The following is a 21,367-nucleotide window of genomic DNA, read 5'->3' as shown; positions in this document are numbered from 1 at the left end:
ATCTCTCCATTGCATTTTGTCGATGGCAACATGCTGCTCCTCGCCCCATTAAGGCTGCATCTTGTCCAATAGACACACCAGCTAGAAGGGCTTCTTCTAGCTTTTTTGGGGCCCAGTGCAAAATCTTGTGTTGTCCTTCTGTTTCAATCACTCATGAATACACACCAAATCTGCATCATATCCCATATGCATATGAATCCAAATGTTAAGTGTCCCTGGCCCCCGTCAAAAAAGACACTTATCTGCTGGCCCATGCCAAGCACCATCAAAAGACACTTGCCATCTGGCCTCTCAAGTAATTTGCACATTACTTACTTACATGGGCCATTGATGAATTGTTTCCACCTTCGTCTGTCTTGGGCCTTCCTCTTTTTGCACATACTGTAGGTGAAAATGTAGTTAGCTAGCTCACATTAGCTTTGGTACTGTTTCATGTCTAATGTTGATCTTTGATGTTATGATGAAGAAGAGATAGACAGATAGTGGGAGATTATTCATATCTCTGTTGTATAGGCTGTCCTTATTTGTTAATTTGCACAAACCTGTGCAGAAAGTAACTTGTACTTTGAGTAATTCATTCACTTTTTTACTCTTACTTGAGTAGGTCTCTCAAATGGTAATTCAAATTTCTATTTGAGTCACTTTTTTGTGGGAGTAATTGGACTTTTTCCATGAGTACAGAGTTTCAGTTCTCCGCCCACCACAGGTAGCCAGGCCTCATAGGGTTTTTAAAGTTTTTAACTCACCCTTCAAATCAAAGAATGCATACAAGCTAATGTTACACCACAAAAATCTGTGTGATTATGTGTATAGTGCAAACCATCCTCATCCATCCAAACATATATCAGTGTGGACCTTTCAACCCGCATGTAGGTCAAACCCTTGGGGGGATGGTGTCCAAGTCTGAGAGACGTCTGTCCAACAATGCATCAGGCTTACGGGGGCAGGCGCAGGCCAAGCTGGGTGTGTTATTACAGGACAGCCGGGACAACGGAGCTTGAATCAGCAGAATACCAAAATGGATGAATGAATGTGTTTTCATGTTTGAGTTGAAGAAGAGCTGAGGTATCAAGACTGTCTCATCTCATGTGATGGAAGAATGCGTGGCACAGCAAAAAAACTGCTGTAACAGATACTGCCTGAGCAAAGGGAGACGTTCAAGAGACAACAGATATCCATCCAGTCAGTCATTGAACCATGTGGGATAGACCTACAGAGCGGAAGTAATATTTCCCTGTTGTCTTAATGTTAAATATCTGGATGATATCAGACAATCATGATTCAGCATATGCTTATATTCATATATATACTTTATTTTATACAGCTAGATGAATGTATACATAGTATACAATACAGAAGACAAGTGATAAAAAATAACATTATCTGTACATGATGCGAAAGAAAACAAAACTAACGGTACAATACCATCTTTTAGATGGTGCAGTTGGTCCTCTGAACCAAATCAGACTGGAAATTAAGAGTGAAGTCAATTTTCTGTTGAAGGATGTGTTGGCATTGTAGCCATCCACTTAAAGGACAACAGTTATCCATTACTCTGTGATGATTTATGGGTTCCATGTGTTGTTTTCTTAAGAATGAAGAATGATGGAAATGTTGAAGGTTTTAATCTCATAGATGGTGAAATTCTTTTCTCTCAGTGAATTTCTGTCTGAACATTGTAAACATGTAAAATGAGTGAGTCCAGACAGACGCCCTTTCCCTTCAAATCTCAGGGTGTGACACCAGAACTGGACATTTATCAAGTATTTTTAAGACTGCTGATCCCTTTCTATTTACAGCATGTTCTCATTCTCATAGCTTCAGTTACAGCAGCTTGGTCAGTGGCCATCAGCGTCTGATTCTGATGCACAAGGCTCCCTTTAGGGTGTGTATGTGATGCACCGGGCTTTCATCTAACTCCAGTGTAAACCCACCCAAGGAAATGACCAACGCGTTCCTATCCCAAGTCGTCACATATCACCATTTTGTCAGTGGACTTTCACGTCTACATATTACATGCTAGGTATCCTCCTGCATCTGCTGCTGACGTTCTGGAATTCTGCAACCGATGCCGCAACGTCAACAAAAGCACGTGGTTAGGTTTAGAAATAAACATCATGGTTAAATTCAACATTCATACAGGATGTGAACACCGGCCTCCTGGGTGAAAGTCCAGGATTTGTTGGACCCATCCACCACCCCTCCTGCCCACCCTGTAGGGACTTCGGAGCTCCTTATATGATGTCGATACTGGCAGGGATTCAAACTGATACCGTCCTGTGACAGGTGCCATCCGGCCACGTTATGGCACAGGTCCGCCTATCATAATGCTGTGAAAGGTTCCATCTGGCCATGTTACAAACTGACGCTGCCCGGAAGCGTATCATACTGCCACGAAAGGTGACTTTTGGCGTCAGTGTCTGATGCTGAAATCACTGACAAAGCAGCAGTATTGATAACTTCTGAATGGGAATGGACTGCAATGACGGAAGGAGGGGTGGTGGACACAGGACTTTTACGCAGGAGACCGCTGTACGTGTCCTCTATGGAACGATGAGTTTGTTGTTGACATACACCTCTTACATCACATGATTAACTTACTTAAGTTATATAACAGACATACGTATTTTAACCCAAAACATCATGTATTCATTAAACGAAGCCAAGTGGTTTTGTTGCCTAAATCTAAAGTACTTTTGATGACAAAATCTACGTTATTTTGTGAAAATTGAAGTTTACTTTCGAAAAGACAGTGTGTGTAACGAGCAGGAATTGGCATGCCATCCATGGGCACCCAAAGCTGGTGTCAGAGTAGTACCTAGAGCATTAAAGTTGAAAGTGTATGGCCACTGACCAAGCTGTTGAGATTAAGAACATGTTGCTATTTAACCACACATATTTCCAGCTGTGTTGAACATGCAGTTTTATCCAATGGAATGAAAATAATCCCTTTAAAAAACAAAATAAAATGCCAAGATGCAAAGTACAACAATAGGTGTTTTAGGGTGGATTGTCCCTTTAATTTCACCATGGATGTGTTTCATATTGAAGATATTTCTTATTCTGAAACAGTTCACTGATGAGAGTGAGTGTAACACCTCAGAAAACGATCACACCTAATACATTATGATGGCTGAGGCAGTATAATGATGGGCTGACATATAGCAGTGCGTCTGCACATTAAGAGTTAAAGGTGATGGAGCAGCCATGCAGCAGATAGAAGCCTGTGAATGTTGAGGAAATGCCATCAACCACCAGAGCAACAAAGCAAATGTTCACTTTATTTGGCAGAATACTAAAGAACGCTGACGTTACTGCTGTATGCAAAGATTTGATTGGCTGTATCGAAATAATATCTTTATCTACATAAATGGATACTGAACAAGACTAAATTAATTGAATTAATGCAAAGCTAGGGGGCACCATTGTGAATATTAAAGGGATAATTCTTTCCCCAACGGAGAACACAGCACAAGTGATTTACAGAGCCAACTTCTCGTGCACTTTTCATACATTTTCCTAAGAAAAATAATGCACCAAAATTCAGACACATGCCACGTAATGACAAACCAGAAATTGGTGCATAACCCACGTACTTTGGAAAGCTGCAATCACATGACCAATGCACTGATGGGCGTAAATTAGGAAGTGGCCCACAAGCAGTCCAATTAGGAGGCAGGTCACAAAATGTAGGACTTTCCCTCAGGAGACCAGCGCTCAGAATTGTGTGAACTTTGAGTCATTTTGAGGGACGTCTTCTTCATGTTTCTTTTCCTAAACTTAACCACTATAACTTTACCTGCCTAAGCCTAACCTCCTTAACTTTACATTAAGTATGTAACATCATTTGTGGGGTCGTAATTCGTAGGATATCATAAGAACCATCACGTGTGCAGAGCAGATATGCATGCTGAAGACAAAATTTAAAAAAAAAAGAAAAGGTTCAATCAGAGAGGTGTCTCTCACAATACTAAGGCTGCTTTTTGAAGGTTATAATTCTTTGGCAACAGAGAAGAAACAGCTGAGCGTTGGCTGGTTTGGTTTAAACACAGCGGACACAGACGCATTATGATTGCACCATACATATAGCCTACATTCACTGCATGAAATATGCTTAGCTCTAAACTAGTTTTACTTCAATAAAAAATATTTTTACTTTTTTTGGTCATGAGTGACATTAAGGAATTCTTTGATACTGATCAAATTCATGAGGAGTGAATCAAGTGTGTTGGATATATTGTTGACTGTTTTTCATTTTATAAGGATGAATAACTCGTAAAGCTATGATGTGACTCTGACTGGCAGTGAGATCGGCTGCTGGCTTTGATTATTCTACATTAGCCAACAACAGCCAAAAGCACTGACTCAAGAAAAAAATACAATGGAATAAAAAGGCATAGAAACTGCATGGATCAATCAGGTCTTGAATGTTGCATGAATGATACAGTACTGTGTGTTCACATTTTGATTAGTTCTTCAGTAACATGAGAAAAATGTCAATTCACAGGTGAGATATTTGCTTCTGATAACTGCACAGTGTGATCACCGAGGTTGTACGTCAGCGAGCTTTATCTGTTTGTCCTGGACTTCCATTTCTTTCTGCCATGCACATTTACTATACCAAGAAATTATGTTTGTGTGCAGATGTGTGTGATCACTGTCTCTGCATCTTCCCCCTCTGTTGCTCTCTGTATATGCTCAGGCATTGTGTCATCTTTCCTGGTAGAGGTAGACTAACCACGAGTCAAACCTGAGGCAGATGGTTTGACAGTTTACGTGAAGACAGCTTTTCTTCTTTTCTCTCATCCAAACAGATGTCTGTCTTTTCAAACAATGGATGGAGACCCTCTCTGTCTCCATTGGCTTTCTTCCGTGTAGCAGACGTCCCTTCAGACGTGTTCAGGCTGCATTTGAGAGTATTTTCACCCAACACAGCCATGGGATCATTATCATGCTGATTTGGGTTCTAGTTCATCTCAAATCTTCACCTGACTGACAAAAAGAAGTCCTCGGGCTGTGTCTCTTCTGCTCTAACATGGCTTCAGATTGCAGAGGTCCAGTTCCTGAGGCTTCCTCCTTCCAGAGCAGTGCTCTCTGGGTAGATTCAGACCAGTCTCGGTCACGCAGCGCACTGGCCGCCTTTTAAAGCCCCTTCCGCAGGACTTGGAGCAGTGAGACCAGCCCCCTACATCCCACATGGGACATGGATCCCCACATGCTCTCACCGCTACAGGCCTGTCAGCACTGTCACAGTCCACTGCAGGACGCCCCTCCATACTCTGGCACTGCACCAGTCTCTTCTGCAGACCATTCCCACAAGTCACCGTGCAAGTATCCCAACTTCCTGTCACCCAATGACTGACCGGCCTCTTACCCATCATCTGCTTCTTGGCCTCTACCCTATTACTGTCCGCCAAGACACTATTATGAGCTGCGTGGCTTCTCTCCTCTTTCCGCAGAGTCTTCTCCTCCTTGCTCTCCTTGGAGATGTAGAAGGAGTAGCGCACCCTGGGAGGGGTCATCTTCCCTACTGAGAGCACCTCCACAGTCAGAGGCTCCTGCAGGGGTCTGGTGGCCTGAAGAATCTCCACAGATGTGGAAGTGCCGCTGTAGCGCAGCAAGCTGCCCTTCACCAGCAAGTCACGCTCCACGGCTGACACCACATAGTTGCCGTTGAGCAGGTACTTGCCTTGCCCATTCTTCACCGCTAAGTAGTTTTCATCACTGACCATTCCTCGGTAGCCACGCTGACGGACGTCAATGTTGGAAGCTCCAACGGGCAGCATCACCACAAAGTTGTAGCCATGACTGAAAAGAAAGTTTGGAGATGTAGAATATTAATGATGCTGAAGGGCCAGTGGTTATTCTTTTAAGAAAATGGATGTAAATGTATTCTCAAACATCATCAGCGTAAAGGAGTAGATCACAGCTTGTCACTATATGTCGACACCATCTTGTTGAGTCTTTGTACCCATAATAATGTGACCATGTTGAAAGTTCCATGAATATATTAGAAGTCATTCCCTACTTATGGGACATGCTGCTAAAGTATGACCCCAAACTTTGACCCGTCCATCGAGACCTATCTCAAAGCTATTCCTAATGCTTCATTTATAGCTCTGCATTAAGCCTGTGCATACCTGTGGTGCCTGTGTGTGTTTAGGCTTTTTGGGTGCGACAGTTACAATGATACTTGAGATTACTGTGATTGGTCAGCGTTTGTGCTTGTTTGTTCTTTTACACCCATCTAACAAAGACATCGTCCCCACAGATCTTATACTAACCGCAATCAAAACTTGACATCGACATTAACCTTGACCTATCCCCGCACTTTTAATGAGAGATGCAGTATGTCCTGACGTGCTACTTACATAGGTTTGGTGAACATTCCTGAGACCTTCTTGCAGCCCTGGTTGTCGCCGCCACACACGCCGCACTTGTCAAACTTCCTGTTGGAGTCCAGCTTGCCGTCACAGCCTGCCTTGATGCATTTTCCTTGAACACATACAGCTGAGGTGTCAGGAGAGCAGGGCGTCCCATCCACAACCTGCAGGGTTTGAGACATAACATTACACCTATCTTCAGGTGGATAGCAGGAACACAGAGAAAAAGACAGAAGTGGTTGCAACATATACGGTCTACCATCCTTTGTCAAACTAAACATAAATTTGAAAGTCAAAAGTAAAACCACAAGGAGAGTACAGTGTCCTTTAGTGTAAATGACACGTTGGCTTGTATTGTGGCTACAAGCTTGTTTCTTTTCTGGTTGCATAAATAGTTGCTGACAAGCCACAGCTGTGAAGTGATACTGTCCCTGCATGTTTCCCTTTCTCACCACTCCATCCATCCTGCAGCAGCAGCAGCAGCCGTTCTCTCTGCTGCCAATAACACATCACCTCTCACTGCTTTGCTGCTGACGGAACAAGCAGGTAGTACTTGCATTGCGGATAAGGGCCGAATTTTACCAGGCAGTTAGACACAAAACCTTTGTGAACAGAGTGCTGTTTGATATTTCTACCCAAATGTTTCAACTATGCCTCCCATGAGGTTCTGACTCCTGATGAGGTGTTAAATGACAAGGAGTTCAGACTGCATTAGCAAGTGCACAGTTGATACCCATTTAGCTCAGAATATTAACAGAATTCCCCGCTGTCATGTCTGAGCTTTTTAGACGGATCTAAGTGCGGCAGGATTTTGTTTTTCATTCACAGCCTCATAATGAAAGCTGACAGTTTTGCTCTATGTATCGTCTACGGGCTGCGACCACATATGCACGGCAGCTAACAATTATCAGTCTCAAGTCAGCCTCCAGATGGTTGGGTAATTATGTTTTGCTGCCGGTAATGTGAAAGCAGTCAATATGTCATTTGGCTAGAAGAAGTTTCTCCACTTTTCTAACACATAGCCCACAAGGGTGTCTAATAAATATAATTTATGTTCTTGAACTAATTCCACTTTTTAAGCGATTAGGAAAAGAGAACAGTTCATTAAAACAGATACAGCTGGATGGTGTGTTTGCCATGAGGATAAGACGGTTAAGTGAACATAGCAAGTTGGCTACGAACCTTTGGAGCGAGGACGTAGAAGTACCCGGTCCCATTGGCACGGCAGATGAGCTTGCATTTGTCCTTGGGAGAGATGCCGGAATATTTGGGGACCCAAACCACAGAGGAGCCCAGCCTGTTGGTGTTCAGGTTGAGGCCATTGAACGCCTCACACTGCTCCTCACGGAAACTCTTACCTGAGGATGTAAAAACAATCTTAGATTAGATGGACTGTTCGTTAAGTCCTGACCCAGTCGCTATGCATTTTACGCCTTTTGTTCTCACGCAGCATGTGTGCGTTTCACAATAAAAATTGAGTCTGATCTTCTCAGTGAAATTCTTTTAAACAATAGTTCCTAGATTTCAGACAGAGACAGACAACAGCAGCTGTAATTTTACTGAATGAAATAACAACATATGTCATGATCCTGGGTTTGTTTATACTCTGTTATCATATGGACTTTGTTTTGCTTTGTTATGTGTCCCTTGTTTTATGTTGTTCTCTGTTTTATTTTGTAGATTCTCTCCTCATGTGTCATGTCTGATTTTACTTCCTGTCTTTACTTCCTGGCATTTTCCCGCCTGTTTTCTGTCACACCTGTCTCGTTAGTCCTTCCCTGTTTCCAGGGTCCATCCCAAGTCTCTTATTTTTATAGTGCTACTGCTAGCTCCTCGCTTGAACCGGAAGTCGTTCGAGGTCCGCCATCTTCTAGGCCGTCCCAAGTCTCTTATTTGTGCAGCGAGGAGCTAGCGCTAGGAGCTAGCAGCAAGCTTTAAGCAGCTACGAGCTAGGATGGTCGAGAGCTTCCTATCCGAAAGAGTTTTTCAGCTGAACGCCATGACGTATAAATACCCGCCCTCTACATCTGGCACAGATATAGAGGGCATAAGCACCCGTTACATGCATTCTTTGCAATGAATCGCTGTAATTCACGTACCTACTTCAAAGAGTAATGATATTTCATGCAAGACTGTTATGTTGCAATTAGGTTTATTTCAGTCACAACCCGTTGCGTTGTTCATCGGACTGTCGGTGACGTGTGGCTGCTACATGCAAAAGTGTGTGACCAGAGTCATGACGGCGGGGGATGGGGGCTACTGTTTTGGTCAGCGAATATAATGAGACTTGGGATGTACCCATAGTAACGCCAGGCGCTGGCTGCTTTACGGAGCAGATCCAGCGGTGCCGCCGTCATCAGGAATGGACGTCGCTTCACATGACGCTTAAGTGGAAAGGACGTCTCATGTCTCTTAAACCGACAATGCTCGCTCATCGCTCCTAGCGCTAGCTCCTCACATTTTTTCCTAGGTGGGAGGGGCTAAACAGCTAGCAAAGTCAGTTAGGTAAGATAACTAGCAGTAATTTAAGAGACTTGGGATGGACCCCCAGAGTCTTCCCTTCACACCTGTTCTGTATTAGTCTTGTTTGCTCCACCCTAGTGTTCCCTCCACACCCTTGTTGTTAGCCAATCTCCATTTCCCTCCTGTTTCTCGTTCTTGTGATTAGTCTTCTGTGTGTATATACCTACGTGTTTCCCTTTGTTCTTGGTCAGTTTGTCTGTGTTCATCCCTGCGCTTGTCCCTGTGTTCTTGATGTCGTCCATGTTCCGTATCCTGCCTGATATCTTGTGTTTAGATTATTTTCAGTTTATTTTTTGTTCTGCTTTCATTTGGACTTTCAGTTACCTGCTGTATCTGGATGTTATGTATCGGCTGAATTAAAGCTTACTTTCTATTAAAACCTCAGTCGCCCCGTTAGTCTGCATTTGGGTCCTCCTTGAACTGCTACGTAACAATCTGTTGCTTACAGATTTTATCAGCTGTAGCTACTGAGCTCATTAAACCAATATTAACTCCATGGGTTGGTTATCAACACTGCTCCTGCTGACTCGTTTGTAAAGGGGTCTCCTGAGCTTACAGACTTGTTTGCATTTTCAAACAGTATGTTTCACTATTAACTGTGTGAGAAAAGGATGCGTTCATCGAACGTATAGCGCATCTCATCTGGGGTAACTTTGGCTGAGTTTCTCAGATTGTTTACTTTCCCAAAACCACTGAAGAGAAGGACACAGGTGTTAAAAGGTAACCTGATATCATCCAGGCAGAAGGTGATTTGTTAATTTTTAACAAGAGTCTGTCAAGTCTTGATTAAAAGATTTGTTTTTGCTGTTGACTGCTCTTTCTCTAGAACATTAGTTTGGAGAAAGGTATTCGCACATCAAACTGTCTCAGATGCAGGTGCCTTGGAAAATATCAGTGAGTCTTTGAACAGAGTGTTGAACACTCTTGATGAAGGTCCTGGAGGAGCGAACCATTAGTGTTAACTAATAAATTGTGCAGCTGAGCAAGAGCAGTGTGCAGGATTCTCTGTTCAAAGACTCTCTAGAACATACCATGTGAAATTACTTTTCTCTGACTCACTTACTTCTCTGACTGTTGTCTCCCATCTCGTCTCTCCTGTGTGTGCGTATCTCACTCGCTTAAGTCTCAGTGCTTATCGGAATGCACAGATTTGATTGGCTGAGTAGCTGGGGTTGCCAGTGGCAGTTAACCTTGTACATATTCTCACTCACTCATCCCAGCCATTGGTAATTGTTTTCCTATTCTCATCTGTAATGTCTTCTTTTTTTGCTGGTGGACTATGCGCATAGGTTGCCATTTTTACATCTCACACTACTATCACTCATGTTGCTATAGCAGCCTTTCTTTGGATGTGAGGATATTCTCTGTTTGAGTAGGGGAACATAACATTACAGGTTGACGGTCGACAAGTCAGAAGGGCTTACTAATATTTCATACAAACCACTGTTAATAGTCTAACCTGTCATATTTCTCTGCCATACTACTGACTTGATTTTCAAAAATACAAAAAAAGTGTCCTTTATCAGCTCATTACAAAACACGTCTTTTAGGGTGCTTTCACACCTGCCTTGTTTGGCTTGGTCCAATCAAACTCAAGTTCATTTGCCCCCTCAGTGTGGTTCCTTTGTGCAGAGGTGGTCTCACTCTGGTTACAAACAAACTCTGGTGCGGTTCGTTTGTGGTGAGAACATGTTCCAACCTCGATCTGAGCCAACTGCAGTCACATGACACCTTGTTTGGGTTAAACATGAGTATGTTACAGTCCTGGAGGATTATTAATGTGCACCTCCTCCTGTACTGCCTTAATATGCTCATTCGGCGCATCCAATCAAAACATCAAAACCTTGACCTACTGTGCCTAGAGTTACGGATGCCAAAGTGTGATTGGAAAATTGCTGTTTCGGGCAGAGGTTTAGTGAATGATCAGTTAAAGCCCTTAAGGAGTGTCTCCCTGTGTGAATGTACTCAAACAAAGACAGGTGTACCTGTTTCAGGACAAGGGTTGAGGTTACAGGAGCGATATTTGATGCGAAGGCCGTAGCAGTATTTGCCTCCATTCTCAGGAACAGGGTTGTTACAGTCTCTCTTGGCCAGCTGAACTCCTCCACCACAACTTCGGGAGCAGTCTCCAAACGCACCCCACTTCCCCCATCGCCCATCCACCTGGGACAAAAGAAAAACAACGTCACATCAGTCTGTAATAAAAAAGACCATGGAGGAGAAGGCTTTCTTTCTACACTCTGTTACCTTGATGTGCATGGTGCTGTTCTTATCGGAGCAGACTCCTTGGTAGCAGACCTTGCCGTTGCCACAGCTGGTGCCGTCCGCCCAGGGGAAGTGTCGGGTTTGGCAGACCAGCTGGCCACGGGCCTTCCCCGTGCACCACAGCTTGGAGCAGGGCTGCATGTACGGGCAGGGCTTAGAGCCGGGGCCAAAGGCGAGCTCACACTGGCGGTGCAGGCTGTAGCTGGAACCAGGCAGGTTGTCTGAGAGAGACAGCTGCCTTTGAGGCTGGTCCAGCAGACAGTCGCCTACAGAACAAACCAACAGCATTACAAACACTGTAGCTGCATTCTCTCATATGGATATTAAAAATGAGATGACTTGATGGAGCCTATTTAAATTACCCATAGGTCACGGTCTAAAGATCATGGCACATGTGCATTTAGGGTATGTCCAACTCCACTTCGCTAGTTAAACAGCTCATAATCTGGGCACTGAGTAGAATGCAAGGGGCAAAGAGGTTGTATTTACTCCCTTAATTAGGTGTGTTTTTGGCAAAACATGACCTCAACCAATCAGTGTCATCTCCCATTCCCTTTTTTGTTGGTCAATTGCACAATCACTTTCTGCTGCATTGAAAAAGAAATACGCCTCCAGTGCGCCTGACCACATCTGATTTTCAGACCTACATGCCCATGGGCTCACAGATTGGTGCAAGTACATATGCTACTTACACAACGTGGACGCTGGCCGTGAAAAGGACAACTGTGTTGTTCTGGAACTAGCAACAACAGTTGCACTGCGCCATTTTGCACCGGGTGTTAGTTAAGGCCGTACAAAATCAACCTACTATCAATAATTAAGAACATATCAAGGATTAAAGGACTTATGTCTCAGTAGGATTTGGAAGAACTCGTCCATGCATTTATCTTCAGCAGACCTAACTACTGCAACAGTGGGCCTCATTCATGAAATGCACATGAAAAATCTTGGCACTAAAAACCTACACCGGATTCATGAACGCTGCGGAAAACTTGGATTTGATCGTAGGCACGTGTTCATGAATGCCAATCAATTGTAAATTGACAGCGCGCTCCTGCTAGTCAGCGATTAGCGTACATTCCTGCCCATGAATAGCCAGTGATTACCATATATGGAGGTGATAATTACTATGGACAGGTGCATCCTGTCGACTTGTGAACATGGGCCAAACAAAGAAAGGGAAACAGAGAAAAAAAACTTGTCCGGTGCTGAGCATGAAGTAATTTTGGTAGCGATGTGTCAGAGACAGGTAAATCAAAGGCCTCTTAGATGAGAGGTGAAACGTCTTCAAGAAACTCAAGCAAGTCCAGGTGCCTACGATATAGGCCTCTGCAGACATTGTGGTCCCCAGATTTTGCTGCTCAGTGAGCACTCTTGACTTTCACATTACTCTTTGGTACAGGCAGCTGCAGAGGTGATGCAGCAGCACAGAGAGGGAAAGGCTTTGAACCATAAGGCTTCAAGATAAAATTATCTTCTCTCTTCTACTTGGAGCTACTACCTGTCTATATGAGACGATGCAGGCACCGGATGATGTTTAGATTGAGCCAATGACTCATGTAGAAAATACAGTGGTGTTAGCTTTCAGATTGTTAAACTCAGTAAACGCTCATTTGCTTGTTACAGTCAGTGTGGTGGTCTATTACACAGAATCCACTCACAGTCACTTACAGGAGTTTACACACAGACTGAAAAAGACTTGGCATAAAGGAGCTCCCGAGGAGAAAAAGCCAAATGATATATAAATACACTTCTGAATGTTATAGCGACTGTGGATACTGCATGTCATCATCAGCATATGGTATTACACCCCAATAGAAAAGACTTCCTTGGATACACTTGTGGATAATGATTGTTGCTCTCCAGTGTAATTCAGCCATGAAGTGCTCCACATGTGTGCATTTCTTTTGGATGCATTGCAGTCTATTGAAGCTAGTGAGAATCTGGTGTGTGACACTGATACAATGAATTTCTCCCTTTCTGACTCAGACATCTTACATTGTGAAGTGTGTTTAAAAGTGTTGACCCTACTCTGACTTTGCTATTCCAAGGCCAGTTTCATGAGGATTATATGCACAGATTATGAAAAAAAGACACTCAAGAATAAGACCCTGATCACACAGAAAGCATTTTAGCAGCTGGAGGCGGCTTTTTGTAATTGTTCTTAATGAGAATGAAGTGTTTTGCTCGCTGTTTTTGTGTTGCAACACCCCATGTCATTTCTTTTTTCAACAACTTTTTTCCCGTTGTCCAATTGGATGATTTGAGATGCAGCGGGCCTTCTGTGGTGGTCACAACAGCAAGTTTACAGTTAGTTAACAGTGGAGGAGAAACTGGTGGTCGCAGTTGCTGGATACCCAGAGCTATACGGCCCGACGATTACGCCTGGAAACGTCCATCGTGGAGGAGAAGCTCCTGGACCAACGGGTGGTACTCCCCATGACCAACCCTCTTTATTAGGGTCTCATGTACCCACACATGCTGATGGCCTCTCACCCTCAACCAGAGCTACAGACAGTACCCTCTGCCTCAACATGTCAGGAACTAGATACTAATTACTGTCAAATAACTTTGCCTGGCAACAATAAAAATCGAGGCCTCTATAAGAGTACAACATAAATCAAGTATGTGTGATCACTTCCAAGTTGAAATGGAATTTGCAAACGTGACCATGACAAAATAAAGCCAAGGTCTGTTTTTTGTGGGCACAATTAGATTACATCCAGCTGAGAGCATGAGGCCTGGACAGAATTAGTGGTCCATCTGAGTCCAGAGACATATACAGGAAGTGTTTACTAACCATGACCTCTGTCCAGGAACTCGGTAATGATGGCTGCACTGCACACAGACCAGGGCCTGCTCCTGTCGATCTGAATCAGCGTGGGAGACATCATGTGGTTGTCCTTTAGTTTCCCAAATACCTCCTCACATGCCTTCACATTGTCGTGGGGCATGTTGAAGACGTGGCCTGAGGGGGCGAGGGGAGGGTGGGAAAAGAGACAGAAGGTCACGGCTTTGTTAGAATCAAGTATTTTCAGCTGCCCATGGTTTAAAACACAATAAGCGGCTAGTGCTGTGCAGATATGTTTCCATAGTGATAATTATTAACACACAGAGACGGTTTTCACCAGACATCACAACACACATGTATGTATAGGGCCAGCAGACTCCACTTGGGCTGATTTGAAGCTGATGTCATAGCAGACAGGAATGCAGTTATGCATGGGAATATACAGCATGGCATATGTCCATGTTCTAAACCAGGCCTGACAGGGGAATTTAGTTCCCAAGGAAATAATTCCATTCCCTAAATATATAGTGCTTTCCAAAAAGAAAAAAAGCACTTAAAAACTGTGTTTGAGCATATTCAATCAAGAGACAGGACCATTTTGAGAGGAAATTATGTAATTACTTAACATATGAGGACAGCGTAAACCAATGCCTCTCATGGGGCCTTAGGAGTTACTTGTGTATCTGGTTTCAAGCCTGAGTCCTGCATCTTTTAAAGCTTTCTCAGTCACTGATTATTGAAAATGGGTGGAGAAATGTCACCTGCATTATTAATTGGATTTGTCAGACAGTTTTAGGAGTGTGTTAAACTCAGGTTTTGGCCACGCAGTTTAATACCATGCATTGAAATCTATCAAAAAATGTTCAATTTTCACCTTTCACTGACTGAAACAGGTCATTTAAAGCTGCAGTAAGATTTTTTTGGCAAAAACTACAGCTAAAATAACCATCTAAATCACTGATACTTGAGGAATAGAGAAAAATTGTGTTGCAGTCAGGGGTGCATTATCATACAATGGACCCCTGGGCAAAGATATGCTAAAGGCCCCCAATCTCTCCTACATTGGAGCAAGATACACACTTTGTAGTTGATTAGCCTCATTTTGTGTCGTTGTGTTGCATCTGTTAGTTGTCATAACACATCTTTTTATGGTTTTGTGTCTCTTTGTAGTTGTTTTGTTTCTCTTTGAGTTAATTTTGTGTCTTTATTGGTTGTTTCTTGTTCCTTTGTGGTTGTTTTGCCCCTTTTTGTAGTCATTTTGTGTCTCTCTGGAGTTTTTTTTCATCTCTTTGTGGTCATGTTGAATCTCTTCCTGGTGCTAATTTGATTAGCATTTTGCAGGTGCGACCAGGGGGGCCTCGCTTACATTTTGGGCCCCTGGGCCCATTCACTAATCCTTCCATGGTTGTAGTAGACTTGCCCTTTTTGTCCAAACTACACCTGACACTCCTCTACCCACAAAAAAAAATAGAAATCAAAACTTCTACCTCCAGTAAAAAATCCGATTTAAGACATTTTGATTTACACAATATCTTTGTCTGCTAGCTGAGAAACAGCATATTCACTTACATAGAACAGCTAATGTAACGTCAATCAATATCTGATTTAGCTAGCTATCAGAAAAGACATTTTAGGAAATACACTTGGTTGGCTCTTCAAGCATAAGATGACAGATTTGATATCAGCCTCTGACTGTGGGTTAAGGAAGAAGCTGGAGCTTGGATGTGTGTTAGCCTAGCTTAGCACAAAGAATAATATGGATGAAAGATGAAGCAGCAGATCATCCCTTCCTTCCAGTCTTTATGCTAATCTAGGCTAACCATGCCCTGGCTCCAAGTCTACGCAATGCACAAATAAGGAAATCAGTGTATTTACCACAAGGTTAAACTATTTCAGTGCCTTTCCATGATGACTGTCACAGTCCATGGTTAATATGGCAGATACAAACATGAGTGTGTGCTCAAACACAACAAGCATTGTACCTCATAACATACACCTATAGCGGATTGGATGTTTTAGTGTGAAATACAAAGTGTCTCATAAAGGGCAGTAAATGAGGGCTCTGTCCAAACAAAATGCATCTGTGTTATTTCCTTTGCTTGCTTCCATTCTCCTTTTCACCAATGCATCACAGATTAGCTGGACTGTTAAAGATAAGTGTGCATTTGTTAGTTTAATGTTATCACATGAAATAATTCATGGTGACTGAACTTCAGATTATTCTAACTCTTATCTCTCACTGGCCATTTGGAGCTGCCAGCGTGCACAGTTATGTTGTGCAGCTGTACTTTCGATCATGTCCAGATCTCCACCTCGACCCAGAGACCTGCTGGTTTTGATTGCGCCCATCTAACGAGGGACTGATTTCCAAACAGAACATCAGGTGAATGCAATTAAATAGCTGGTAGGGCTGAAACTTAGCAGCGCTCTGGGACCAGGACTGAGAAGCACCACCATATAGATTATCATGAAAGTTGCAAAGCCCTGCGGCCGGGCCGGTTTCTACACTGATTATGCGTCTGTCAAACCTGACTGCAGAATTCCTTTGACATTTTAAGCTGAGGTTATACGCAGCTGTTGCCCTGAGCGTATCTCGCTCTGAAGCCAAATGTGCATTAGCATAAATCTAAAATGCGTAATGTGAGTGTTCAGTCCCTGATGATGAACATGTTCCTCTCATCTTACAATTATCAAATACAAACTTTCTTACCAAGTTCGTGAGCAGTTGTGAAAGCAGAAGGCAGGCCGTCATCTTCAATGACAGAGCAGCTCCTCTTTGGGTCACACATGGTCCCAACGTCAGCCATCCCCAGCGTGTCACAGGTCGTGGCCCCACAAAGATCCTGGTAACACAGAGACATTCATTTTAACACATTTAATTTTATTCTTATAGAAATGTTGAACAATCAGATAGGACAGGAGCCATGCTCCAAACATGTTTCGTGTGGCCGTGCCTCGAGCTGCAGAAGGAACAGACCATGAAGAACATTAACACAAAGCACATGGGACTAGTTTGTTTATTGTTGCTCTGTTCTTAAAATAAGTTGAAGCAGAGGGTCAGGGGCGATAACCCATCGCACATTTCCTCTTTGTGTTTAGTTAAAGATGTAAGAAGAGAGTTTGGGAGGACAAGATGAGTCCCACCTGCTGCACACAGCCCAAGGTAAAGTAAAATCTTTTCAACTCTTACTACAGGCTTCACATCTTACCACAAACTCTCTCGTTATCTCCTCTTTTCTCTGTGTTGTGCTCCAGTGTCTGCTAATTGGCTATGTCTGGATGGGTCAGTCCAGAACTGATCTCTAATCTGTAGGTGACGGGACAAGATTTCGGTATTGGAAGTGTATCCGTAGACAAAATGACTGGCGCACAAAAGAGGAAGTCTCAGCCCAGATATCTGATAGCTGCACCGCATCAGCCTGAAGTACGGGTCCTTGCCCCCAGAGGCTTATCATTGTCAGATGACAGCCGATGAGTTCCTAGATCGGTCCACAGCCAACCTTCCCTCCAGTAAACATGCCTGCCAGTTTCCATGTCATGGGATTATCTCTTTAGCCATGCTAGCAGCGTGGCTCTACAGATGTCAGTTCTGCAGTCCACCACGTTGGTCCTGACTGAAATATCTCAACAACTATAAGACAGACAGACCTTCAGTTTTCAAGAGACATTCATGATCCCCAGAGAATGAGTCCAAATAACTTTCTTGATCTCTTGACCTTTACTTTAGCGCCACTACCAGGTTGAAGTTTTAGTTTTTTAGTGAAATACTTCAACAACTGTTTTCATTTCATGTTTCCCTCAGAATCAGCTGTAATAACTTTGGGGAATTCTTGTTTAGCGCCATTATCAGGTCAGAATTTTAATTTGTCCAACACTTTGGTTAATTACCTGCAAAAACAATGACTGTAATCCCTGTGTTTTGCCAGTTAGCAAATGCTAGCATGCTAACACGCTAAAATAAAAAAGATTTGAACAAAGTCAACGACTCCAGGGTGTTGTGATCACAACAGTTAACACAAATCCGGTCAGTCCCTGTGAATTCTACGCGACCTTGTAATTTTGTCCAATCACTGCAACCTTAACGCAAATTTAACTATTTAAAATGGCTAAACTATAATTTCATTGTAGAGCTGCGCACAGCGTATTGATTCGGCGCAGTGTTGAGTGGCAGCTGGAGGGACTGAATTGTAAACCTTACCTGCTTCCCATTGGCATTTTCATTTTGAGCATGTTAGCATTTAGCTCAAAGCATCACCGTACCTGTGTACATACAGCCTCACCATCTGCTTGGCTGTGGTCTTTCAGTCTTGTTATTCAACACAACAGGAAAAAGTTACAACCTATTTCCCACTGGGAAAAGTCATTATTATTGAAAATGGCCAGGGCACATTGGTCTCTTTGCTTTTGTAGTGTTCAGAGCAAATACAAACACACAGGGGACGGTGAACTTGTTAACCCAGTGTAACAGTGAGGCCCAGCGATGCCAGAAGCACCCTCTGCCAGCCATGTGTATTCCACACCACTTGCTCTCAGTAACCTATTACAAGATTTTTTCCATCTCAGCAGCTGCACTCATTGTGCCCTACAAGGACAACACCGGACCTGGACTTTCCTACATATAATTGCCCTCAGTGTAAATAAGGGATCTCTCCTCCGGCACTGGGGCGATTCTTAAGTCGTTTTGACCTTGAAGTGTTTTTGTATGTTGCTATGCATGGAAGGAGAGCTGCCGTGTATCAGATGGCCAGCCAGAGCCAAACTGGACCTAATGGAAAGCAGGCACCAACGAGCAGGCATCAGAGAAAGTTAGTGACTGTGGAGGAAGATTTACTAGTCAGTGGCAACAGCTCTGGGGGCCACATGGGATTATCTGACAGCTGTGACCAGACTGAACGCTTTAGATAGTGTCAGTGTGCACCAGCTTGAATGAAAGAAGAAGTAATTTGGATTCTTATCCAAATGTTCTGATCATTATGAAGGTGCTTGTTTAGGCAGGTATGACCCAGTTCTTATTCTGTAGCAGCACACGGAGGTGAGGTCTTTCATGGAAAGAACTGGCTCAGTTGCTCTTTTCCAGTGACTCATTGAACTAAATGAAAGGGACTAGCAGAACTGTGCAGCTGAGAGGCTGCAGCGACACACGCTCATGGATGGATAACTGAACAAGAGTGGCTTCTGTATGAAGTGACAGTTAATATTTGTCTCTCTCAGTCTGGGAGTCTGTCTCTGAGAGGGGATGGGGGCTTTACATGTCTGTGCCCTGGGGCCCATTGTCTCATAATGCACAAGTTGTCTATGAGTGCAGCAGTTCTATCTATTCTTTGCACCATCATTGTGATGCACCATAGCTGCTGCTCCTGCTTACCTGTTTGGTGAACAGTATGGCAGTGTCCCAGTACTCTGCGTGCTTGTCGTTGTGTTTATTCAACTTCTTCTGCCAGGAGCAGAAGTTGCGCAGAGTCAGGGCTGCGTTACTGGAAACCTTAGGTCCCTTGTCAGCTTCATTTATCACCATGAAGCCCACCACCACTATGTTTATGGAGTTGAGAATGCTGGGGTGCTTGTAAAGCCTGGCTGCTACCGACATCAGGGTCAGGAGGTAATGCTTCAGGTCATCCCCGTGAAATTTAGCCATGGATTCATCTGCCACCACCAGCACCTCCACAAACCTGGGGATGGAGGCAAACCTCTTGGACCTCCCCAAAGTTTTTAGCACAGTCTCAGTTAAGCCATCAATCTCCAGTTCGCTCATGTGCTTGTATTTCTCCAGGGAAATGTTGTAGCTGGCGTCAGGTGTAACTCCACACCTGCTGGTGAAGTTGCCGCCTGAGTGCGCAGCGCGTCTCCGGCGGCGGATGACATGCGTCCTGTCGAAAGAGTTTCCATATCCAGACGCGACTGCTGCGTCTTCAGTCCTGGTCTGGCTGATGAAATACTCCATGCCGTCATAGGAGAAACTCCCGTGGAGACCTTTACACAGGCTGAGAGCAGCGAAGGAGTCCGGCTCCGCGTTAACGTTACCGGAGTAGAAGCAGTCCCGTAAGTCAGCGGCTGCAGAGTCGTTGGATGCTGAGGAGCCGCTCTCAGGCGGCAAGCTGCCCGGTGCAAGAAAACTAGAATCCGGTGTGAGGTGGAGGTAGAATTCCTGTTTGAATGCACTGAGTCTAAAAACTATCTGTCTTTCATTCATCTGCTCCGCGCGCCGGTTCAAATGCTTGTCATGCTTTTGGTGATCCACACGGACAGGTATGCAGAAATCTACCTCCATGCAATATGTCAGTTTGAAATAAAGTAGGAACTTTGTGAAAACAATCAAAGAACTAATGAGTATAGCCATGTTTGTTCCTGCTCAAGAAAGTCCACTCTGTAATTTGGCTTCGGTGCGTTTGCACGCAGTGGAGAAGTTGCGCGCAATGGCACGGAGCGCCGCTTGTGCGTCCTCAGAAAGCTAAGCATCCGCACTGCCTTGCAGCTTCTTTCTCATCCTGCACCGTCTCCACTCTGGCCACCAACTTATCTGAGCTGCTGAGCTTTAAAGTCGCGCGTATAACACCGATGCTCGCTGTCAACTGAAATCTGGGTACGGCGCGCAAGAGAGCTCATTGGTCATGCGTCTGGGTTTGTGCTGCAGACCGCAGCCACTTGTAACTCTCCAAATATTATTGTTGCTGTACAGCATGTGTGACAGGAGCTGGAGCATCATCCCCCTCCCACTGGCCAGACTCACTACGAAGCGGGCAGACAGGGAGAGAACATACAAGGAACAAAACCCACACACAGTGGTTTCATTTGGAGATTTTAGATTTTCATTTTACCCAAAGCACCTGCACCATAACATTTAAACTACATTAAATGATAGAGCACATTTCTCCACGATATTTCTAAAAAATCTCACTTTTTTTTCCTTTTCCATGCAAGTAAAAATAATAAGTTGAATTGATAAAGCAAACACCAAATTAACCAGAATAGACCCCATCAAGGAGGTTCAACTAACACCTTTATTTTTCTGCATATCCTCATCATGCATAAGAAAAAGTTTAAAGACAAATGCAAAGTGAAAAGCAGTCTCAGAGCGACACCTGTTTGCACTTGCAGACCGCAGGAGCTTCAGTGCGTCGCAGCGCCTCAACAAGTGTGTTGTACTCTGGCGCCATCTGACGTCTAAAGCGTCAAACTGCACCGCCCAGGATCACTTTCATTGTTTAAAGAGCTGGCATTCTGCTGGCACACAGTCTTAATAAAGTGATTTACATGGTGCCTGGCAGGACATGTGTTTAGTCTTGTAATACAGCAGATGCCTTTTTAGAAAAGCCCTCTGTTACACCATGAATAAAATGCTTCTATTCGTTTTGGCGCTGTAAAGAAATATCCAGGAATATGGTTAATAAAAACAAATCTGGACACA

General features: G+C 43.8%; 1 protein-coding gene across 1 annotated transcript; it reads right to left on the bottom strand.

Annotated features, from left to right (window-relative positions):
• Nucleotides 1–1,302: 1,302 nt before the first annotated feature.
• Nucleotides 1,303–20,594, bottom strand: LOC126397834 (A disintegrin and metalloproteinase with thrombospondin motifs 15-like). Its single transcript, XM_050056832.1, has 8 exons — nucleotides 19,328–20,594; nucleotides 16,673–16,805; nucleotides 13,972–14,139; nucleotides 11,154–11,437; nucleotides 10,892–11,069; nucleotides 7,566–7,741; nucleotides 6,372–6,547; nucleotides 1,303–5,808 (listed from the first exon to the last, which is right to left on the bottom strand). The coding sequence occupies exons 1-8, from the start codon at nucleotides 20,297–20,299 to the stop codon at nucleotides 5,031–5,033; spliced, it is 2,865 nt and encodes a 954-aa protein (XP_049912789.1). The 5' UTR covers nucleotides 20,300–20,594; the 3' UTR covers nucleotides 1,303–5,030.
• Between the last annotated feature and the right edge of the window lie 773 nt (nucleotides 20,595–21,367).

The sequence above is a fragment of the Epinephelus moara genome, chromosome 2 (assembly GCF_006386435.1).
Source record: "Epinephelus moara isolate mb chromosome 2, YSFRI_EMoa_1.0, whole genome shotgun sequence".
Taxonomy (NCBI): domain Eukaryota; kingdom Metazoa; phylum Chordata; class Actinopteri; order Perciformes; family Serranidae; genus Epinephelus; species Epinephelus moara.
The sequence above is the reverse complement of the archived record's forward strand: the minus strand, read 5'-3'. Positions and strand labels throughout refer to the sequence as shown.

Bases quoted from the DNA above. Each gene is read 5' to 3' on its own strand.
- LOC126397834 (XM_050056832.1), bottom strand. From the start codon at position 20,299: ATGGCTATACTCATTAGTTCTTTGATTGTTTTCACAAAGTTCCTACTT. The intron at 16,806-19,327 runs GTAAGCAGGAGC...CTGTGTTACCAG, and splicing joins CCATACTGTTCACCAAACAG to GATCTTTGTGGGGCCACGAC. The intron at 11,070-11,153 runs GTAACAGAGTGT...CTTTTGTCCCAG, and splicing joins ACAGCACCATGCACATCAAG to GTGGATGGGCGATGGGGGAA.